Source organism: Scylla paramamosain, chromosome 26 (genome assembly GCF_035594125.1).
Source record: "Scylla paramamosain isolate STU-SP2022 chromosome 26, ASM3559412v1, whole genome shotgun sequence".
NCBI lineage: Eukaryota > Metazoa > Arthropoda > Malacostraca > Decapoda > Portunidae > Scylla > Scylla paramamosain.
The window spans coordinates 2,313,390-2,336,770 of NC_087176.1; the positions used below are offsets into that span (position 1 = coordinate 2,313,390).

Here is a 23,381-nt window from a genome sequence, read left to right on the forward strand (position 1 = left end):
AGAGAGAGAGAGAGAGAGAGAGAGACTTAATCAAACACTGAGGTGGTGAGAGGTAGAGAATGAGACACAATTACCCTCTTAAATCAAAAATCCAGTGGTGAGAGAAAGACATCACTCAGGTTGCTAAGTTTAATCATAAATTACTACAGCTTTAATAATAAGTAGAGAAAAATAAAACCAAAAGATGCAGTAATGTACAACAGGGGGCCAAGCACTGTGAGGTCTGGTGGTAGCCGGGACAACATACAAAAAAGGCAGTTTCTACCCCAAAACTATCTTTTGTACTTTTTGCTCAGTGCATTGGCAGTAATCAGAGCTTGACACGTTCTTTGGTGTAGAGATGAACGGACCAGCGAGGCAGAAATGTGGGTCTTTGGGTTGGCGGCAGACCTCACGTACAGCTGGCCAGGTATAATTGACACGACCAAGCAGCAGCAGCAGCAGCGGCAGTGGCAGCAGCAGCAGCGACGACACACTGATGCGGAAAATTAAAGGACTCAGAATATTATTATTATCTTGTCAATCCTCTTACTCTTCTTCCTCCGTCACGAGATGATTACACAAAATGTTTGAGTATTATTATTATTATCTTGCTATTCTTCTTCCTCCTTGTCTTTCTCCGGTACACACGTGATTATGCAAAACTAAACTAAATGTAATACCTATCTTGCTGTTGTCTCATCATTCTTCCATCTCTTCCTCTAATATCATTATGCAAAGGGAAATCACTAAACACAATCATAGAATTCTTATTGTCCCTTGCAACACTGAGGGACCAGGAATGCTGCCCATGACAGACTCCTTACAGAGGAACCTCAGTGACATGAGCCAGAGGGGTGAGCATGCAGGGACAGACATAATAGCCAATTGATGCCCCAAAAGATACCAACCCGAGGGAAAACACTGTGACTTTGGTGAAATGAAAGTCCGTCATTTAATGCACAATAAGAGTCTTCTATCCTGCCTCATAACTGTCAAGATAATACATTTGTTTTAATTTTGTGCTTCCTGTCATTACGCACTGTCCTGTTCAAATATTTTCTAGTAAGATTTACAGATATTCATCCCTTTGTGAGATTTCACCCTCAACTGGTCCATGTCAAGAAGGTTCCCTCCACCACCTTCACTTCCTCCATGGACAAGGTTCACACACACATGCACGCACACGCACACACACACACACACACACACACACACACACACACACACACACACACACACACACAATCTCGCTAGGAATGCTACAGCCAACCGGCATTACGACACATGCGTAGAGATTGCTGCGTGTCATGTTACGACCCAAAGTAAACGACACAGAAGAAAACTTTGTACCAAAATTTACAAGGAGAGTTTATATGCCAAAGACTCACTTCTAAGATGTACATGCAGGCGAACTGTGATTTACACATGTTTCAATTAACAAATTTCAAAGTTGTAAATAAAATAATTTTGTCCTTTTCCACCATTTACAACATTAAACATAATGGCTATGTCACAATCATTTCAAATTATGAGACTTTACTGTACTAACAGTACATTCATATATTTCAATTCTCTACTCATTTTATACATAACACATACATTGTCATATTTGACATAAAATCTCACAAATGCATTCTGTTATATTACATACAAAATAACTTATTTTTTAATAAATTTATCTTCCCTAACAATGTAAGTGTATGGTAAAAATATTTCATTTTACATTTTTCTATTTATGGAGAAAAAAAAAAAATCATTTGTAAACAGCAGTTTGCCTGGACATGCTTATGCTGAACTTTTGCATGCAGATGAGGAAACAAAGCTTTCTACGACTGAACTGTACCTGCAAAAATTTCCACAAATTTGGTGCTTCAAATAAAGTATCCAAGTATCTAAGAAGAGAATATATATATATATATATATATATATATATATATATATATATATATATATATATATATATATATATATATATATATATATATATATATATATATATATATATATATATATATATATATATATATATATATATATATATATATACGTACATGTATAAAGCCAACCACCTTATCTATTGATAATCATAATATTTAGACAAGACACTGCAAGGCATGTTTTCCCAAATAACATTTACTGAGCTAGAATTTAGTTCAAGGCAGTATTGTATCTTGGCTTGCAAGTCTCCACAAGTCTGTGCACTTGTAACTGCCTCCCTGCAACACACCACAGACAAAGCTTTGCCATCAGCACTGTGTTCCTTTAGTGAGGGTGAACATAGTCAGCATGAGTGGCTACAGTCCTTTAGTGAGGTGTACATGTTATTATGAAGCATTTGTGAAAGAGCACAATGTGGCAATAAAACCCCGTAATCATGAGCCATTCAATAAGCAGCGTGAAGTTTTACTGACTTTTACTCTATTCCATATCTGGAAAGACAGGCATAGGTGCTGACTGTCATGAGACAATACTATGTCCTACATTATTTTTCAATATGGATGAGTCCCTTAATGAAACCAGAAATACCCAGGGTTGAATTTTGCCTAAAAAAAACATATTATTTATGATAGATATGACAGTGGTCAAGTGAACAGCCACAGTACAAGGTGTGGCTCCTCTCTGCACAACAATACACTGCATGGTGGGTGTCACTCTTGGCATGCATCTAAAGATAACTTCCAAACATGAAGAAAACCAATGTGGAGACATGCAAGCTTTGCTGTTGTCAACATCATTATCAAGATTCACATTCTTAAGTACATATAAAGAACATAAATGTGAACCAAGTCAAATTAATAAGTGAATAAAGGAGTCATTTAGAATTATGAATCAATATCCTGGTTCTCTTTGCTTGCTTCCTGCTTCTTTAAAGAAGGTGCTTCCCTGGAGCAGACATTAGTCAGTAAACATTGTCTAGAACCTCTAAATGCGCGGTGTCCAGTAACTATACACCTTTGTACATCTTCGGGTGTGTTGCATTTAGGAAAAATAAGACCAGTGGCAAATGTTCCTCTCCTTGTGACTGCTTTCTATATCTAGAAAAACTAAGGATTTATTCCTTATGAACATTTTGTCTTCCTCATGTCACTTTTCAGGTGACCTGTGGCAAAAAATGCAAACTTTCTCAAGAACTTGCTGAAATCCTGAACTGAGATGCACTTGTGAGGGACAGCGACCCTCATCAACTGGATAAAAATGACAGCCACTTTTGGTAGATGGCATCAGTACCATGCTCACTTGTTTCACTTGTCTGAGAATGAGTACAGGTGTCACACAACATCCAGACTGTGCTGTGAATGTGAAGAAACGTCCTGACATCTGTATGTCTGTCTGTCTATCTATTTATCTTCCTGTCCCCCACGAATGTGACATCCGTGAGGCCTGAGGTACGCCCTTCCCCTCCCACCTGCCTGCCAGCCACGCTCTGCCTCCAAGCTGTGACAGCCACTACTGCACCACATGCACGACATAAGTCTTATGAAACTAGTATAAAATGAGGTAAAATCCTGGGCAATGGCAGCAGCAGCATCAATATTATTATCGTCACAAGCAGCAAAGTTGATTACATCCCAAAGGCAGCAGTGCTAGAGGAGGGCAGGAGGGGACGAAGGGGGTGTGACTGACTCCTACAAGAGGGCACACACCCCAAGGCAGCCTGTGTTGATGCCCTGAGCAGTCAAGGGCTCATGAGGAACTGTACTAAGGGGTGCCGAGTGCTGAGGGACCACGGCGGGTGTTGGCGGCGAGAGATTCCAGGCCGAGGGGATGTGACACACACATATACACTACGTTTACAATAAATAAGAGTGCTCGAGGTGGGTGAGAAGTCTGCACCACCTAAAAACTGAGGTATAAAAGATCAGTAGGTGTTATGTGAGATGGAGGTGAGAGGTGGAGGGTTGGTTCTTTAACACACTATATATAGCTCTTGTGGTGAAGGAAGCAATGAATGAGATTAAACTAGTTCATACATTTCTTTCCGCTCTGATTAACTTAACTAAAAAAAACACACGCACTACGCCTTTATAAAGACACCATAGGGACTGCGGCAGTGTCAGTCATTCATCCACAGATTCCATCCGAATTACTCAAAATGAACGTATATGAAACAGAAATGATTGCTAAGGTGGAAAAGTTCTTTAGGACGAGATAGAAACTCGTGATGAATGTGGCCTCAGAGAGCTTGTGGAATGGAAACAATGCAAGTTGAGGAAGCTAAACCACTTGTGAGTATAATGAGAACATCATCACAGAAAATGAGAAACCTGGAAAGGAAAAAACTCACAAAATTGGCCATAAGATACAAGGAAGCAAAAAAGGATATTGAATACAGGCGAATACATGAAAAGAAAACTCAAGATATGAACTATAAGATACAAGAAGGCAAAAAAGGGACACTGAGCATAAATAATCAAGGAGAGTAGGAGAGGAAATGGAAAAGTGAGCTCAACTTGCAGTGTCATCACAGAGATGGGGTAAGAGACAACAGGCTGACTGGGGAGGGGCGTGAGAACAAAACCATCATCAAATGTAGTTCAGGAAAGCTTCACTAACCTGTTGTGTGGCCAGTGCATGCTAGCAGGCCACGAGAACCGGGTAATGGGGGAGAACTGGGAAATAATGACACATGAGAATCAGAAAAAACAGGGAACATCTGGATGAGGAGGAAGAGGCAATGATGATGAACAAGATGAGGAGAAGAGGATGAGAAGACATGGGTGGTAAATGCTAGTCTAGTTCTTCCTGAGTGGTGCTAAGTTGCTCCTCTCCTTCCAGGCTGGATGAGGAGGGCTGGGAGGAGGAGGACTGCTGAGAAGCTGAGGAGATGGACATGGGTGTGACCTCCTCTGTCTCTAAATGCTCCATGCCATTCTCCTCCTGGGTCACGGTGGGGGGCATGGGTGGGGGAGGAGGGGGAAGCCGGTGCAGGGTGAAGGGAGTGTCTCTCCTGCGGTAGAGCAGGAGGTAAGCTTGTTCGTTGACGACGCGTGACTCGGGGCAGAAGCTGACTCGGCTGTCATCAAACAGTCTCCAATCTGTGGGTTGGAGAAGGAAGGATTTACAAGACCTTTCTCTCCCTTCCACCATCTCTCACTGTTTCAAGACAACACTCAAGTAACGTAACTCAGATTCACACTGTTCGAGGCAGCCATACTTTCCACACAACTGATATACAAAATACATGTAATCTCATCTTTTCACAGAAAGCACACTCACACACTGGGTTATCCTTCCCATGGCACTCATCTTTACTCATCACACTATTCAAACACCCACACTTTCCTCAAAGACATGACAAATGATCTGATTATCTCCTTCTCCCCACAACCAAATTCACACCCAAATCTCACTCTCTCTCCTATATCCATCACCTTTACTCATATACAAAGACAACAAATGATCTGATTATCACCTCACCACAACCAAACACCCTCATCTATCTCTCCCATACCCATCACCTTTACTCACATACAAAGACAACAACTGATCTGATTATCTCCTTCTCACCACAACAATACACACCCTAATCTATCTCTCCCATACCCATCACCACCTACACACACCACACACATTCCTGAATCCACAACCACGATCATCACTCACCAAGCTCAGACTGCCTTGTATCAGTCTTGGAAAAAAGCCTTGCATAGGAGGTGTAGTGTCCCCCAAGAAGGCGTCCCATGTGGTTTATCACCCCATAAAGGTCGTAAATGGCTGGGCCATCCTCTGGTTCACAAGACATGTATGGCTGAAGGTTGAGACCTCTGTTGGGTAGATAAGGATGAGTGATTGCTTTAGAGGTCAGATCAAAAGTTTAGGAGGAAGAGAAGGAAGGAGAAGGAGGAGGAGGAGAAAGAAAAGTGGAAAGCAGAAAAAGAAAGCTCTGGAAATTAAGAGAAGTGATGAAATACAGAAGAATATTTATATAAAATGTATATATCAATCGAAAAAGTGTGAACTGTACATGTCGTAATTTATGTATAAAAATTGAAATATGATTTTTATCTCAACTGTTCTCCAGAAAACTCAAAAGACTATTTTACAAAAGTATAATGGTTCTTTTATAAGTAAAGAATATATCACAGTTGTTGGGGAAAAATTCTTTAAATCAAATTTTTTAACACAGGTCCGGACCTGTTAATAAATTAAGAAAAATCTTCCAATAAAAATTTTTCATCTAAGCTTACAGATGATTAAATTATGAAATGCAGTAGAACAATATTTATATAAAATGTTTATATCAATCGAAGAAGTGTGTATTGTACGTGTCAATTTTTGTATAAAAATTGAAATATGATTTTTATCTCAACTGTTGTCCAGAAAACTCAAGACTATTTTACATATTATATAATGGTTCTTTTATAAGTAAAGAATATATGACAGTTGTTACGGAAAAATTCTTTAAATTAAATTTTTTTCAAAATTTTTAACACAGGTCCTGTACAAAAAATTAGGAATAATTTTCAGATAAAAATTTTTCATCTAAGCTTACAGATGATTAAATTATGAAATGAAGAAGAATATCTATATAAAATGTATATATCAATTGAAAAAGTAGGTATTTTACATGTCGTAATTTTTTAATAAAAATTGAAATACAATTTTTATCTCAACCGTTGTCCAGAAAACTCGAAAGACTATTTTACATATGTATCATGGTTCTTTTATAAGCAAAGAATATGTCACAGTTGTTACGGAAAAATTCTTTAAATTAAATTTTTTTCAAAATTTTTAACACAGGTCCGGACCTGTACAAAAAAAATAAGAAAACTTCCCGATAAAAATTTTTCATCTAAGCTTACAGATGACTAAATTATGAAATGAAGAAGAAGAATATTTATATAAAATGTATATATCAATTGAAAAAGTGGGTATTTTATGTGTCATAATTTCTATATAAAAGATGAAATACTATTTTTATCTCAACTGTTTTCCAGAAAACTCAAAAGAATATTTTACATATATATAATGGTTCTTTTATAAGTAAAGAACATATCACAGTTGTTAAGGAAAAATTCTTTAAATTATTTTTTTTTTTAAATTTTTAACACAGGTCCGGACCTGTATAAAAAAAATTAAGAAATTTTCCAATAAAAACTTTTCACCTAAGCTTACAGATGATTAAATTATGAAATGAAGAAAAAGAATATTTATATAAAATGAGTATATCAATAGAAAAAGTTGGTATCTTACATGTCGTAATTTTTTTATAAAAATTGAAATACGATTTCTATCTCAACCGTTGTCCAGAAAACTCAAAAGACTATTTCATATATGTATAATGGTTCTTTTACAAGCAAAGAATATGTCACAGTTGTTACGGAAAAATTCTTTAAATTAAATTTTTTTCAAAAATTTTAACACAGGTCCGGACCTGTACAAAAAATCAGGAATAATTTTCTGATAAAAATTTTTCATGTAAGCTTACAGATGATTAAATTATGAAATGAAGAAGAAGAATATTTATATAAAATGTATATATCAATCGAAAAAGTGGGTATTTTGTGTCATAATTTCTATAAAAAGATGAAATACGATTTTCATCTCAACTGTTCTCCAGAAAACTCAAAAGATTATTTTACATATATATAATGGTTCTTTTTTTAAGTATAGAACATATCACAGTTGTTAGGGAAAAATTCTTTAAATTAATTTTTTTTCAAAATTTTAAACACAGGTCCGGACCTGTATAAAAAAAAATTAAGAAAACTTCCCGATAAGAATTTTTCAGCTAAGCTTACAGATGACTAAATTATGAAATGAAGAAGAAGAATATTTATATAAAATGTATATATTAATAGAAAAGTGGGTATTTTACATGTCGTAATCTTTTTATAAAAATTGAAATGCGATTTTTATCTCAGCCGTTGTCCAGAAAACCCAAAAGACTACTTTATATATGTATAATGGTTCTTTTATAAGTAAAGAATATGTCACAGTTGTTACGGAAAAATTCTTTAAATTTAATTTTTTTCAAAATTTTTAATGCAGGTCCGGACCTGTACAAAAAATTAGGAAATATTTTTGCGATAAAAATTTTTCATCTAAGCTTACAGATGATTAAATTATGAAATGATGAAGAAAAATATTTATATAAAATGTATATATCAATCGAAAAAGGGTGTATTGTACGTGTTGTAATTTTTAATAAAAATTAAAATACGATTTTTATCTCAACCATTCTCCTGAAATAAATATAAGTGGATGAGACAGAAAATAGAAATACAAGAACAATTAAGGAAAAAAGAAGAAAATGAAAATGAAAGTAGTGTAGAAATAAAAGAAATTGAGAAGAAAACAATGAAAACCGGATGAGATGAAAGGAAGATATAACAACAATAAAGGATAAAAACAAAAGAATGAAGGGAGGATGTGCAAAAAAAAAAAGAATAATGAATAAATAAATAAATGAATAAATAAATAAAATAAAATAAATACATAAAACTTAAAATAGAATAAAAATAACATGAAAAACAAAGTATGCACTTGGAGGCAAAAAAAAAAAAAAAATAAAATAAATAAATAAAATAAAATACATAAACAAATAAATTAATTAATTAATAAAAAAAAAAAAAGAGAAAGAACACAAGAAAGGAGAGCAGCATACAAAGAGAATGACAAATGAAGGAGGAAAAACAGACTCACCTGATTGGATACTGGACAAACTTGTCGATCTTGTCTGAGCACAGGACGTATTTGAAGGAGAAGCGCTTGAGTTGGATGATGAGAATGTGGGGAAGACGCCACACACTCATCTGCTTGGTGGCCTCCACGGGCTTCTTGCACCTGTGGTGGGTGGAACGTGTGGTGATGATGGTGATGTTGACTCCCTTTCTCCCATATAAATAGCATTCTCTTTACTAATTATCTCTCATTATCCTTTACTTTGTTTTGTTCCTATTCCATTACTCCCATAAACATAACATCATTCTCTTTATTATTTATTTTTCATTATCCTCTGCTCCATTCCTACCCCATTACCTCTATAAACATATCACCCTGTCTATTATCTCCAATAATCCTTTGCTTTATTCCTATTCATTACTTCCATAAACATATTCTCTTTACTAATTACCTCTCATTATCCTTTCTTTTGTTCCTACCCCATTACTTTTATAAACATAACATCATTTCCCTTATTAGTTATCTCTTATTATCTCCTCCTATTGCATCAAACCTCAAACATAACCCTACTATTCCATTTCCTATCATTAACCTTACTAGCTTTCATCATCTCATATTCCTTCTTGTCACATCATCTCTTATCTTCATTAACCTTCTACTGCATCAAATCTCAATCACAACCCTACTATTCCACGCCCCATCACTTATCTCACAATCTTTTATCATCCATTCATATCCATTACCATCACATCATCTCTCTTTATCAGCATCACTCTCAGTCCTCCCTCACCTTGGGCATCTCCAGGAGTCCCCTTCTGACAGGTTCTCTGGCTGGGTGAAGAGCTCAATGCAGGCCTCAAGGGTGGTCGGCTGGTTCCTCTGTATTGAGTATGAGCCCTCCACTTCACACTCCACCTGTAAATGCACATAAATGAAGTGGTATATTTTGAAGGGTTAGTTGATGTCACTTCTTTTCCCTGACCATGGATGTTAGGGTACGATAAGGTAAGTGAATGTATCTCCCTCCAACTCACCTCCTTGTCCTGGATGAGGCAGTGTCCCCGCAGTGCTTCACTAGTCTTCCAGTCCATCGCCAGGTACCTCTTGTCACTCAGGTCCAGAGGCTCATCACCTGTAATAAAAAGGTATAAGTAAGTGTTTGAATGTGTGGTACTTTGGCACTGATGTGTGTAACACTTCTACAATTGCATTTGCTGCTATCACTACTACTACTAGTACTACCACTACTTCAATATTTCTACTGCTAATGTTATTTCTACTTCTAATAACAACTCCAGAAGCCTCACCCTTATCCTCCAGAGGCTCTCCAGCAGGCGGCACCAGACTCTGGGCACGACTGTTGACAGGTCGGATGACAAACAACTGCGTGGCTGATGGCAGCTGCATGGTTCGCTGAGGCTGCACCGCCCGCACACTGGGGGATGAGGAGAGCTGAGGGGGCTCGTCATAACCCCTGTTGGTGTCATTACTCACTGCACCCCCTTCCTTGCTATCCCAGGGGCCAGGAGACTCACCCTGGGAGGACCCATCACCTGTCATGGGTTCATCTCGTGCCTCATCTCTTTCCTGGGTCTCCCCATCCTCTACCTGTGAAGGAGGAATGTGGAAATTGAGTAAGTCCCACAACTATAAGGCTATATGGTGCTTGAGTTATAAGAGATTGGTATGTGCAAGGAAATGTGTCTTTTTAGGTTTAAAATGTTATGGTGAATTATGTAGTATTAAGGAAGTTTGTTTACTGTAATATGGAACTGGCTATGTTTATAAGGGAACAGTTTGTGCAAGTAAAGCTGTCTTCTTAGTTTGAAATGTGTTAAAGAACAATAGTTAAATGTTAGGATGAGTTCTAGAAGTAACAGGGAAGTTTGCTTAATGGCACTAGCTTTATTGATTTGAGAATGGTTTGTACAAATAAGAGTGTCTTTTTTAGTTCTAAATGCGCAAGGGAAAGTCAGTCAAATGTTATGATATTCTATAAGTATTAGGGACATTTGTTTGATGTAAAGGAAAGGTCTTGCCCAACAGCCACACTCACCGCGTCACCCTCATCACTCCTCACCTCCATCTCGTCATTCTCCTCCCCGGACAGGTCTATGCTGGAGGTGCTGCTGCGGTGGGAAGAGGTGGAGGAGCTGTGGTAGACGGGTGGCTGGAAGATGTCCACTGAGTAACGAGCATAGGCCTCCATGACTCGGGCCAGGCGGGAATACGTGGCATGGCTCTCCGGCAGTGACAGGATGAAGGGGCAGCCCACCAGCTCAGGCACCAGCTTGCAGTTCACCTGGACAGTAGCAGCAGTGAATGAGTTTGTTATTATTAGGTGAGGTTAGCAAGTGTGTTAGCTGTCATCTTTCTCATCATGATACTGTGCATAAATCTAACTTTCTCAAGCTTCAACCCATTGGCAGAGCAGCACCGCCCCTCACCTTGTGGCTGTGCCAGTGGTTCCTTTGGCAGTTCTGGTCGCAGTAGCCGGCGCGGTAACACTTGGTGCAGCGCCGCAGGTTGGAGCCGGGCGCTGCGCTGCGGGAACAGTAGGCACAGCGGGTTGGGGGGCAGGGGATCATCATGCGCTGCACCACTGCCACCTCCACCACTGGTTCTCCCACCTGTCATCACCAACATAACCACAGTTATCCTTATTCAACCTATTTCTCTTTACATTTTAAATTTCTTATACATACATGTGAATCATGATTTGCAGATGAGTTGTGTTTCCTAAAGACTATTTGTAAGATAAATATTAATAGATAGATCACCTATAGATCTCAAAATTATCCTCTCTGATGTATTTACAATATTCCTGAGATCTAAATTTGTAAATGTGAACTTTCTACTAAAAATGTTAGAACACTGGACAAAATAATTCTATTTGTAATCTTAAAAAATTGTAAATCATATACTTGTGGACGGTAATCTGCCTTTACACACATCATACAAGTACAAACACAGCCTATCAGTCACCATCAGCCACTCCCAGCCCTGTGAACTAGCCACAGCCCACAGTAAGGTCCCCCACCACTCACCTTGATGGGGTTGTACACTTCAAAGGCCATGAGAGGGTCATTGGGGCCGCCAGAGGACAGGCTGGACCCCTTCTCGTATATTTTGTGGATCTTGGACTTGAGTCGCTCAAAGATCTGCAGGAAGAGACAGGCAATGCGGTGCTGAAGGATGAAGATAAACTGGCCACAAGAAATGGATACGAATAAAGGAAGAAAAAATACAATGCAGAAACACTATAACTATAATAAACATACAAACTTCACTGAAAAAGTGTAAATTGGAAAGAAGGAACTATGGGATGAATAAATAAAAGAAAATGTAATGCAGGAAACAGCTATAATAAAAATATCAACTCCATAGAATTGAAGTGTAAACTGAAGGCAAGGAACTCTGCTATGAGTAAGAAAAAAATGCACTGTGGGAAGCATTGTCACTAAAATAAAAATATCAACTTCACAGAAAAAAGTGTAACTTAGAGGGAAGAAATTAGATAAAAAAAACACCAAAAACTACAGAATAACAAAAAATATTAATTAAAAAATAGTGAGTAAGTGTGTGTGTGTGTGTGTGTGTGTGCACCAACCTGTATGCAGCATGACTGCACACCAGTGCGTTCACAAAGCTCGTGCCGCAAGTCCTCAGCCGTGGCACTTGCCGGCACCCGGATGAAGAACTTCTTGGGCTTCTGGTAGGGGTCCTTCCAGAAGAACACCACTGGGATGACCTGAAGGTGAAGGCAATGAATGTTTTTACTGGTGGTATTGTTGACTGCTGTTATGATTGTGCTAGTTGTAGCTGTAGAAGTAATGAAGTAATACACTAAATTGCAACTGAAGAAAGTCATATTTCTTAAAAATATCCATGAACAGTTTTAACATTTATCAATATTTTACATGCCTCTTTTAGACTTTCATTAGTAAGAGTGACTTCTGCCTCTATAAATCAGAAAATACAATAAATCATATCATCTATACCTTTAAAACATGCCTCTCTGAATAACAATGATCACCCTAAGCCACACCTCACCCTAGCCATCACACCACACATCACACCCTCACCAGTCATCACACCACACACCACACCTTCACCCACCTTCTGGTCCTTTGGGATGGGCACAGACAGGCAGCAAAACTCGTCGAACTTGACTGAGATCTTTCCACACTCGTGGCACTTCAAGGTTGATTTGAATTGCCCCTTGAAGAGGTCGTCGATGATGCTGTCGTTCCTCATCTTGTGCAGCTTCCATGACTCCTGTGCAGCTTTGTGGTCAGGCCAACCATCCAGGTCTGGGGGCTCCGCAACATAGGGCTTCTTCTTCACCCGGTTCAGGTCCTGTGGGTGTCATTGTTAGAGCACTGGTAATGATGGCAATATGTACTGTGGCAACTGTGACTATTAATTCTCTTACTATTACAGCTGTCCTTTTAACAATCAAAGCACTAAAAAAAAATACTTGGATACAAAATAAAGGGAATAAATTAGTTTTCTCTATGTCAATGATGGTGATATGATTACAAGTGATGAGTAAAAGTGGACTGTTTCATTATCTTACTCCATCCTTACACCTTACTGGTGCCTACATGAATAACCACATCATTCTCTTTTAAAAACTACTTTGTTCCTCTTTTCTGCATAACCAAACCCCACATCAGAGAGAGAGACAGAGGAAAAAGAAAAGTACCTCATTTCTCTTTTTCTGCATATCCAAACTCCATATGAAAGAGAAAGAGAAAGTGTTCCCAATAAAACCTTGAACTCCATCACTAATCAAGCACAGCCTCCTCCTCCTCCTCCTCACCTCATGCATGCCATCAAGCAGCTCCACCATAAATTCCTGGGCATCATGCTGGGCAAATCCTGAGAACTGGTTGGCTTTAAGGGACATGGTGGCCTTCAGTTTGGTTGGGGCATGTGAGGGCAGTGAGCCAGACCACAGCAGCTTCATGAGGCAGGCGAAGGACACAGCCAGCTTGCCTCCCATGCCCAGTGGGTTGTCCTTGTTGATCTCCTCATGGTAGTTGTAATCTGTGGGCAATAGAAGTGTTAGGATGTGTGTCAATGTGCTGGTTCTGTATGTGGCCTGTGTGTGCTTTGTAAGTGAATTTATTTGTATTTGTGGTTATGGAATGAAGGAAAGGGAATGAAATGCTGTGATGTTACTGTTCATTTACTCTTGCAGGATGGAGACATGTTAAAGAAAGTCTGCATATGTAATATTATCTTTTATGACACAGATGCATTAATACAAAAGGCAAGATCAGTGAGAGCAATGCATCAACTAAAGGAGAAACTTATTATCTATCAATCTATATACCAGGTCAGCAATCCCACACAAGATGGCCAGGACAAAGCACCACACACTCACACATCATTCACACTCTTAACCCTGTCAGTTCCTGGTGGAAAGGAATAAATATACATACATAAAAAAGACAGAACCAGTGAAAGTGTAGCAAAAGTCCTGTCACAAATTAAACGTCCTCACCTAAGAAATATCCCTTGAGTTCCTGTGTGTTTATGAGGCACTGCAACACACTGTTCATGAAGCAGGTGTTGCCAATGTTGTCCAGCCCAGTGGTGCCCCGTGGAACAACACTGCCTGTTGCCCCATCGCACCCGCTGGCGGAGTATGATGGGGAGTAGGAGGAGGTGGAGGATAAGGATGAGGAAGATGAGGTGGAGGAGAATGAGTTTGAGGAGGCTGGGATGCCACTGGTGATGCCTCTCATCCCCTTACTTACTGGGGACACCAAGCACATGGGCTTCTGCAGGAGAGAATTAATGATATATAATTAAGTGCTGCAGCATAGTGTAGCATGAAGCACAGGGCTAAATACAAGTGTAGAAAATTTAGGTTAATTGAACATACATGACTATGAATGATGCTCTGAAATTTGAAGGTTCAATGAGTGGTATGAATTAGTGTTGCAATATGGACAAGCACAAGACAAGGGATTAAAGGTGTAATCTTTGTAGAAAATTTCAAAGGTTAATAAATATGACTGTGAATGTATGATGCTCTGGAACTGATAAGTATACACAAGCTTACATATATCTCACAAAATGCAAAATAATGTGAAACTTAGTAAATGTATGTATAAAGTACTGAGATGAGAGAGAACAAAAGTTAATATGGCATACAAAACATACACATAATAAAGGAACAAGAAAAAAATGCAGATCATATTCTTTTAGTTTTGCAGTGATGGAAAGATATGAAAACAAGAATATACAGTTTAAAGAGACAAGTGTTCAAATAACATTTACAAAATCAGATAGAAATATACAAGAAAAATATAGATCAAGATATTCTTTTGGTTCAGGGAGACAGAGGAACAAGGTAACAAGAATATACATTTCAATCAGATAAATGTTTCAATAATATAAACAAATTCAGCTAAAAAGACACAAATACCATGCACACTGATAGCAGGAATTAAATAAATGAAGCAGAGAGACCAACAAACATCTGCATTTTTTTCCCATCACCAGACAAAGAGAACAAGAAACAGCTGTGACTCTTAACACACCAACACGTACCTTATTCTCCAGCAGAGGGGGCACAGGGGGGGCCGGGGGAATGCCAGTGGGGGAGTCCATCTTGCTTGCCGCCACCCACGTGTTCTTGGCTACTGTGCCACTTGCCGCTGGAACAAAGACAACAACAACGTGTCTATCCATGCCCTTCTGAATAACTCTTGTACCTCCTTGTTTAATATTATATTTTTATTCCTCCTCCTTTCTGTCTCACTTTTCATTTCAGTTTCTCCAGTTTCCTTCTATTCTTTTCCTCTTTCACATGTCTGTTTTTCCATTCTCATGCCATAGTGAGCATTTTCCTTCATTTAATATAACTAAAACACCACAACTCAGCCTTCAACATTCAATAACAATAATGATAAAAGTAACAAGGTATTCTACTTTCTCTCCTAATCTGTCTACCTCCCTAATACAAGAGTTAACCAGTATTCTCAATCTTACATCCCATTTCACTGATAAACTCTGGAACTTCTGGTCTGCTTCCTTATTTCCTGCTTCTGACTAGGTTTCAAGGTGAAGGTTTTAAGACACTCCTCAAAAAATGGATAATCCTTTTGATTACAACCTTTGGGAACCGGTACCTTCAATTAACTTTTATTTTTAGCTTTCCTGTTCCCCTAATCACATCTTAATACTCTTTCTCTCTCTCTCTCTCTCTCTCTCTTACAAGACAAAGGAGAGGTTTCAATAGACTCAAATTTTGGATAATCCTTCTGACTTCACTCTTTGGGAACTGGCACCTTCAATGAATCCTTTTTTTCCAGCCTTTCTGTTCCCTTAGTCCTCTCTTACATAACTAAAAAGAAAGAAAACAGAACTCTCTCTCTCTTACAAGACTCAGCAGGGATGGCAGTCAGGGACCCCCACTTCTTGTTGGCTTGCTTCCTCAGCTTCATCTCAATGTTGTTGGGCATCACCTTGTACTTGCACTCCTCCAGCACCACCTTGTCCTTCAGGATGAGGTGCCACTCAAACACTGACTCATCGCTGCTGCCCGGGTACTGCTGCAGGAACCGGGCATCGCTGGGCATGGCAAGGGAGGACAGATGGGAGTAGATTAGGGATGTCATGTGTTTAAGTGTATTGTGATAAAGGAAACATGTTTATAATCTTTTCTTCTCTTTTCATTCAGTCTGCATTGTCTCTCTCTTTAGGTAAATCAAACAAGAACAATTTGAAAAGTTTCTATGCATGAAATTAAGATGTTGGGCTTAATACTGAAGTCTATTTGTTGTAGTTTAAGAGCATTTAAATGTAATATCATAATACATACAAATGAATGAGAGTTGGGTTTAATACTAGTTTAATTGTTGTGGATGAAGACAAAAATTTCGTAACAGATATAATTGAGTGATGGTTTGGTTTAATACTAATCTCTACTTCCTGTGGATCAAAAATGCTTACAAAGCCTTAGTAGAATAAAATATATAACTGAAAGCTTAAAGCTGATCCCTACACGATCAATATAATTGCGCAATATTCCATATTGTACAATATTATTGACAGTGATGGGGCGGTATCGAAGAATGACACAATATATTGAAGACATTAAAAAGAGTTTGATATTTTATTGCACAATAAAAATGAGTCAATACATTGTGTCAATAATATTGATCATGTAGGGTCCACTTAAAAGATCAAGAACAACAACAACTTCTCTAACCTGGTGGAGAAATGTGCAGTGATAGCGTCCTCGGAGAACTCCACACAAGCCGTCTCCTTCTTTATTCCCTTCACATAGAGGTAAACCACAAGCAGATTCTCCGCGTCTCTCTCCACAAAGTCGCTCTTCGCATTGACAACCGGGATCACCTCTGTGGTATTCTCCGTGGAGGTGGTGGTGGAGGTGGTGGTAAGGGTGGGAGTGGTGGCGGTAGGAGCTGGTGTGGTAGGGGTACTTGATGTGGATGTATTGGTGCTGACATTGGTGGTGTTGGTGGCACTGTTAGTGGTGGTGACTGGTGGTTGCTTCTTCTCTGGTGTCCTGCCTGGTGAGGTGGAGGTGGACTTGGTTTTGTTGGGAAGGATGCGGTCTTGTGCAGGGGTTGGTGGAGGAGGCAGCTTCTTGACGGCCTGTGAAAGAGATGGAGGAAGAGATGAGGTAGTGATACATTATGCAGGTGAAAGAGAAGGGTGGGAGTTAACAGATGAGCAACAGAAAAAGAGGACAAGAAAAGTGAAGAAAATATTACATACACACACACAAGGATAAAGATGAGATGATGATATGTTATGCTGGTAAAAGAAGAGCAAGTTGTTGATAATAAATGATGAGACAACAGGAAAAGATGGATGAAACAGGGACAAGGAAAAAAAAAGAAATACTATAAACGAAAACTGAAGAAAATATCACATAAACAAACACAAGGATAAAAAAGAGATGATATGTTACGATGGTGAAAGAAAAGCGAATTGTTGATAAATGACAACAGGAAAAGATGGATGAGATAAGAACAAAGAGAAAAAAATATATTACACAAACACAAACAAAAGACACAAGGCTAAAAATGTGATGGTGATGTGTTATGCTAGTGAAAGAAGAGAGTTTTTTGTAGCAGAGAACCAGGAAACGCAAAAGAGAAACATGGCAAGGACGAGAAAAGGCAAAAATATATTACACAAGTACAAAAAAAATAAGCCACAAGTGCTTAAAAAATTCACAACCTTAAAGAAAATATAATAAATCAACATCAAACAAGTTACTACAATTAACTTAACTTATTCCTATAAAAATTACAATAACCTAACAAGACATGCACACCCTCACACACCTCTAGCTGGGGCCAATTCAAGCTGGTGTCCCTCTTCTGTAGCCTCACTATACACCTTGGCCCCTTGTAGACAACAGAAGTGGCCCCAGGAACGACCTCGGCGTACAACTGTGTCGAGAACCTCCGCCCGTCAGTCAGGTATAGAGCCAGTGATGTCTCGTCAGTTCGGATGTCCACAGTCCGGTTATCCTGGTTGGGTCCCACCACCACTGACACCGACACCCCATCTCCCTTCTGGCTCCAGTCATAGGAGAGGTCTTGGGAAATGGAGTTCCCTGTGGAAGGTGAATGATGAGTGGATAATATGATGTAGCTTTTCTTTTTTTTATCTAAGAGGGATTCCAGTCAAGGACTACAAAGAGGGGGAAAAGAAAGGCCCACTGAAGATGCCAGTCCCCAAAAAGTAAAGCCAAAATGATTATGTGATATTAAGAGAAATGTTTTGAAACCTTCCTGAAAAAAGTTCAAGTGATAGGTAGGGGGAAATACAGAAACAGGTAGGTTGGTGTTATGAAGTGACATCTAATACTAACATCATCAGCCTCTATCATTTCACACAAGAACAAATGCCTGCTCTAACTTTTTTGCCACTTAAAACTTACAATCTCATCTTTCCATCTAGTCTCTCTACTTACTATTTTCCCTGTCCTTCTTTTTCTTGGCAGAAGTCCCCACATCCTGCTGTTTATTCTGCTGTTGCTGTGGTGACTGTGGTGGTGCTGCAGGGGTAGTACCAGCAGCAGGGGTGGTGGTGGTGGTCACAGCAGGTGTCGTGGTAGCAGTAGTACTGGCAGTAGGGACAGTGGCGGTGGAGACAGAATTAGTGTTGGCGGCGGTGTTGTTCTGTCCCTGGTGGTGATGGTGGTGGTTGTGGTGGTGGTGGTGATGGTGGTGGTTCTTCCGGGAGGGTTCCATGGCGCTGGTGGTGCCGTCCTCGCCTGACGAACACCGTCGCTTACGTTCACCACTGATGTGCACGGTGAATCAAACCTGGCCTGGCAGTGGGCAAGGAAACACACGTCAGTACTGCTACGTGCCTATCAGCTGGTGAAAGACTCAGGACTATTCTCGACTACATATGTGTCTTATCTCAATGCTTCAATTTCAAGGATATCCTGCATGAGTCTAGAGACAATTCAACAAGGGTTTTACATCATCACAGAGAAAAACATCCTGTATCACTGTAAGCTTTAAAAAAATATATATATAAGTAAAATAATAAAATAAATAAATTAATTAATTAATTAATTAAAAAAACAGATAAAAAATAATAAATAAATAAATAAATAAAAAACAGGGAAAACATCCTTGAGTCTTACTAAGCATCACTGTAAGCTTTAAAAACGGTCCTAATGAAACTCTCTTATAGTTTAAAAATACAAACCTTACTTGCTCAGGTCTGCATAACACTTAATCATAGCCGAATAATAGAGGGTCAGGATAGAAGGGCGACTTTAAACAAATCTGCTGGACATGAATGAAAACCACTTGACAGACTGACAAAAATGCACGACAGGACAAGTTCTCAGTCATTTAGGTCACTCCCAATAATGCTTAAGGGGATTATCCTTTTCTTACATCTTTGTTATTCATTCTTTTGCCTTGAAATCTTTAATGGAGGTCAAGATCTTTAGGTATAAATAAGTACAATAGTTCAAAAACTCCCAACCAGCCCTCATCCCTCTCAGAATATATATATTTTTTTAATTTATCTCCTAGTTTTTATTGTGAAGATGTGTGCTTCATATATGGAATAAGATAATAAGGTAGTAATAATCTGCTGTGTGTGAAGTGGCCTTTTGCAGTCTCCTGAACTTCCTGTGCTTTTAAATCCTCACTGGGGAAACTATAAATGCAGTAATGGGGGCAAGATATTGGCTAAATTATGTAAGGGCAAGAGGGTAAGAGAGAATACAGTCACAGGGTGATAGAGAGGAGCTGCTGGATGCAAACTGGTCATCTGCAGTCTCCTTAACTTTCTATGCTCTTATATTTTCACTGGTGAAACTATAAATGCAGTAATGGAGGTGAGAGATTGGTTAAGTTATTTAAGGACGGAAGGGTAAGAGAGAAAACAGTTACAAAGAAGTAGCAAGGAGCTGCTGGATGCAAAATAGTCATATGCAATCTCCTTAACTTCCTAAATCCTTATATTCTCACTGGGGTAAATATAAATGGGGTAGCTAAAGGAGGTGAGGAGGGTCAGAGGGGCAAGTAGGTTATGTAAAGGCTGAGGGATAAGAGAAGGGTGTAAGGGGATGAGGATATCAAGTAAACCAGTTCAAAAGGATTACAGTGGGGAGACTTAAGGTGGAATATATTAGAGAGAGAGAGAGAGAGAGAGAGAGAGAGAGAGAGAGAGAGAGAGAGAGAGAGAGAGAGAGAGAGAGAGAGAGAGAGAGAGAGAGAGAGAGAGAGAGAGAGAGAGAGAGAGAGTTAAAAATAAATCAATAAATAAGAAATAAAGCATAGTAAAGATACATACATAACCAAAAAGAAATGGGAGTGAAAATAAGCAAACACTAAATAAACTAACATACCTCCCCAACCCTCTCTCTCTCTCTCTCTCTCTCAAAACAGAGGATAATAAATGGCCGAGTAAAGCACTGCATATAAGAAGACACAAAATAAAACACACAAATAAGCATTATGATCTGATTTTCCAAGTAACAAATTATACTTTCTCAGTTCTCTTCTCATACTGGGTTTTAAAAGTGCTTTCTTCCTATAATCTGTTTCTCGCCTCCTTTATTTCTGGCTGGGACAAAAATAGACTGTTCTTGTGTTCTGTTTCTTTGTTGTATCTTTTCCTCAGTCAGTTGTGTCCCACTAAGAATACCAGGGAGCTGCTGCTTACTTTAATGGGCTCCTTGTGAAGCCACACTAATGCCACACAACACAAATCAAAGCTTGCAGGCATGGACACAGGGACGGATGGACGGACACACACACACACACACACACTTTTCTTTTTTAGCATGTATCAAAAGTAGTAAATATTCTGCGTGAAATCACACACACACACACACACACACACACACACACACACACACACACACACACACACACACACACACACAAGAATAAAACTAGATAATTGAAAAATGAATAGAAATCAATACAACAGATTACATGATTAACCATCTTAGCTATTTTTTTTTTTCATGATAGGCCATGATAGGTTAAACTACAGCACCTAATCTAATCTCCTGTATCCTCATCAAACCAAAGCTATCTTAAGCTAATGGATGCAGCAATAACTGAGATCGTCGAGCTAAAATCATGATAATAATGTAAAAATAATTAGAATATTGAGTTCCATATAACTACACTGGAATAAAATCACAATATTGACGCGCTTCACATAATTAGAAGAAAAATCACAATACTGATGCAAAAATAAATGGAATGTTGAGTTTTATATAATTGAAATAGACTAGAATCACAATATTGATGTGCTTCATATAATTAGAATAAGACAAATCACAACATCGATGCAAAAATAAGTGGAATGTTGAGTTCCATATAATTATAACAGGCTAAATTCACAATATCGATGAGCTTCATATTGTGAGAATAAGACGAATCAAAATACTAACGCAAAAAAATAAGTGGAATGTTGAGTTTTATGTAATTAAAACAGACTAAAATCACAAAATCGATGAGTTTCATATAATTAGAATATACTGACGAGCTTCACATAATTAGAATGACAAATCACAATATCAATGCAAAAATAAGAATGGAATGTTGAGTTTCATACAATTAAAACAGACTAAAATCACAATATTGACGAGTTTCATATAACCAGAATACGACAAATCACAATACTGATGCGGAATAAGTGGAATGTTGAATTTTATAGAACTAAAATAGACTAAAATCACCATCAATGCAGAAACAGGAGTGGTTAACCCTTTAACTGCAATAAACATCAACCACACCACTGAAAGCAATGTACAGAATCTTTATATGAGCATCTACATGAAAGGGGATAAAAAAAGACCAGAGTTTGTAATTTCTAGTTAGTACAGTGTTGGAGGTTAGATGTAGACAGCACAAGGGAAGAGTGGTTAGTAAGGAAGAAACTCCCTTACTCTCCGAACTCTACCCACCTCCATTGCGCTGAGAATCTCCACACCATGCCAGTAACTCACACCACCACCTCACACTACTATGGCATAACGGCATAATTTTTGGGGTCCCTTGTTAGGTTAGGTTATGCTGGGCTAGGTGAGGTTATGCTAGGTTAGGTGAGGTTAGGTTAGGTTAGGTTAGGTTAGGTTAGGTTAGGTTAGATTGCTAGGTTAGGTTAGGTTGGTTAGGTTAGGTTATGCTACATTAAGTTAGTTTGCTAGGTTAAGTTATGCTAGGTTAACGTCCTATTGGGGGTCCAGGGGGGTACAATTCCCCAGGTTTGGTTAGGTTAGGAAAAATCAAAATATTATGGGCGATTTCCTTAGATTTTTGAACGCCCATATTTCACTTATTTTTCATCCCTCCCAAAACCCCGATTTCCCACAGGGCCCCACGCTTGTATGGGGGGTTAGGGGGAAGGGTTTTGGGGGAAGGGGGGAACGGACTTATAAAAAAAAACCACCCACATTTCCACCTAAAATATAAAAAAAGTTAAAATTTAAACCCATTTCCAAACATTTCACTTCTCCCGCCTCTCTCTCTCTCCTCTCACCCTTCCTCCCCCTCCCCCCCAACCCCCACTGCTTCCCCACTTCCTTCCCCACCCTCCACTCCAGTCACGAGGCAGAGGAACACGAAGGAGCAAGAGTGGGAGAAAAATGATACGCAGGAGAAAATTTAACAGGGAAATGTAGGTCTCTCATAACACAAGGAAACCCGGTCACCTGATTTTCTCCACTTCTACTCCTCTCCCGGTCCTAAGTTTACCTGTACGTGGAGTTAATGAGTTTGGGAGTTTGTATGCATGTAGTGCTGGGTCATCTTTACTCACCAACTACAAAAAAAAAGGCAGTATTGTGTATCCTCACTGCTGCTTGTCCGCCATCAGCCACCGCCGGGTTAGCACTGAGTCAGCCCTATTTATTTTATACACATGTACTTTTTTCTTAGTTTTTGGTGACTAATTGTGGTTTTAGTGACATATTATTATAGATAAAATGTGATGTAGTTTTTTTCAGTGTGTTTAGATCTTAGAAATTTAGATAAAAGGTAAATTCATATATTAGCAGTTTTATTTACTTTATTAATTCTTATCTTATGAAGCTTGTTAATGCTCTAAGCAATGAATCATCATGTATAAAAATACAACATAGATTTTTCAGGTATTTGAAAGTGTAAGGAATGTAGATAAATTGCGATTTTCAAATAATAGCACTTATTTATTTTGAATACATTTAGCTTTGATGCATAATAATGCTTCTAGTAACGAGTGATTATGTCTAAAAGTATTTCATAGTC

At 38.6% G+C, this 23,381-nt stretch overlaps 1 protein-coding gene across 5 annotated transcripts; it reads right to left on the bottom strand.

Annotated features, from left to right (window-relative positions):
* Positions 1-115: 115 nt before the first annotated feature.
* Positions 116-22,997, bottom strand: LOC135113579 (ubiquitin carboxyl-terminal hydrolase 19-like). Of its 5 annotated transcripts, none has more exons than XR_010274884.1 (20): positions 22,915-22,997; positions 18,581-18,940; positions 17,946-18,220; positions 16,838-17,247; positions 16,007-16,197; positions 15,175-15,281; positions 14,120-14,399; positions 13,433-13,659; positions 12,727-12,966; positions 12,218-12,358; positions 11,655-11,768; positions 11,055-11,237; positions 10,688-10,909; positions 9,915-10,215; positions 9,642-9,739; positions 9,398-9,522; positions 8,629-8,769; positions 5,587-5,747; positions 4,537-5,018; positions 116-475 (listed from the first exon to the last, which is right to left on the bottom strand). XR_010274884.1 is itself a non-coding variant. In XM_064028863.1 (19 exons), the coding sequence occupies exons 2-19, from the start codon at positions 18,858-18,860 to the stop codon at positions 4,711-4,713; spliced, it is 3,804 nt and encodes a 1,267-aa protein (XP_063884933.1). In that variant the 5' UTR covers positions 18,861-18,940; positions 22,915-22,997; the 3' UTR covers positions 116-4,710. The 5 variants fall into 5 exon arrangements, 3 of the variants coding, with proteins under 3 accessions (XP_063884933.1, XP_063884931.1, XP_063884932.1); XR_010274883.1 differs by having other exon boundaries at positions 10,664-10,909; XM_064028863.1 differs by having other exon boundaries at positions 116-5,018.
* Positions 22,998-23,381: the final 384 nt, after the last annotated feature.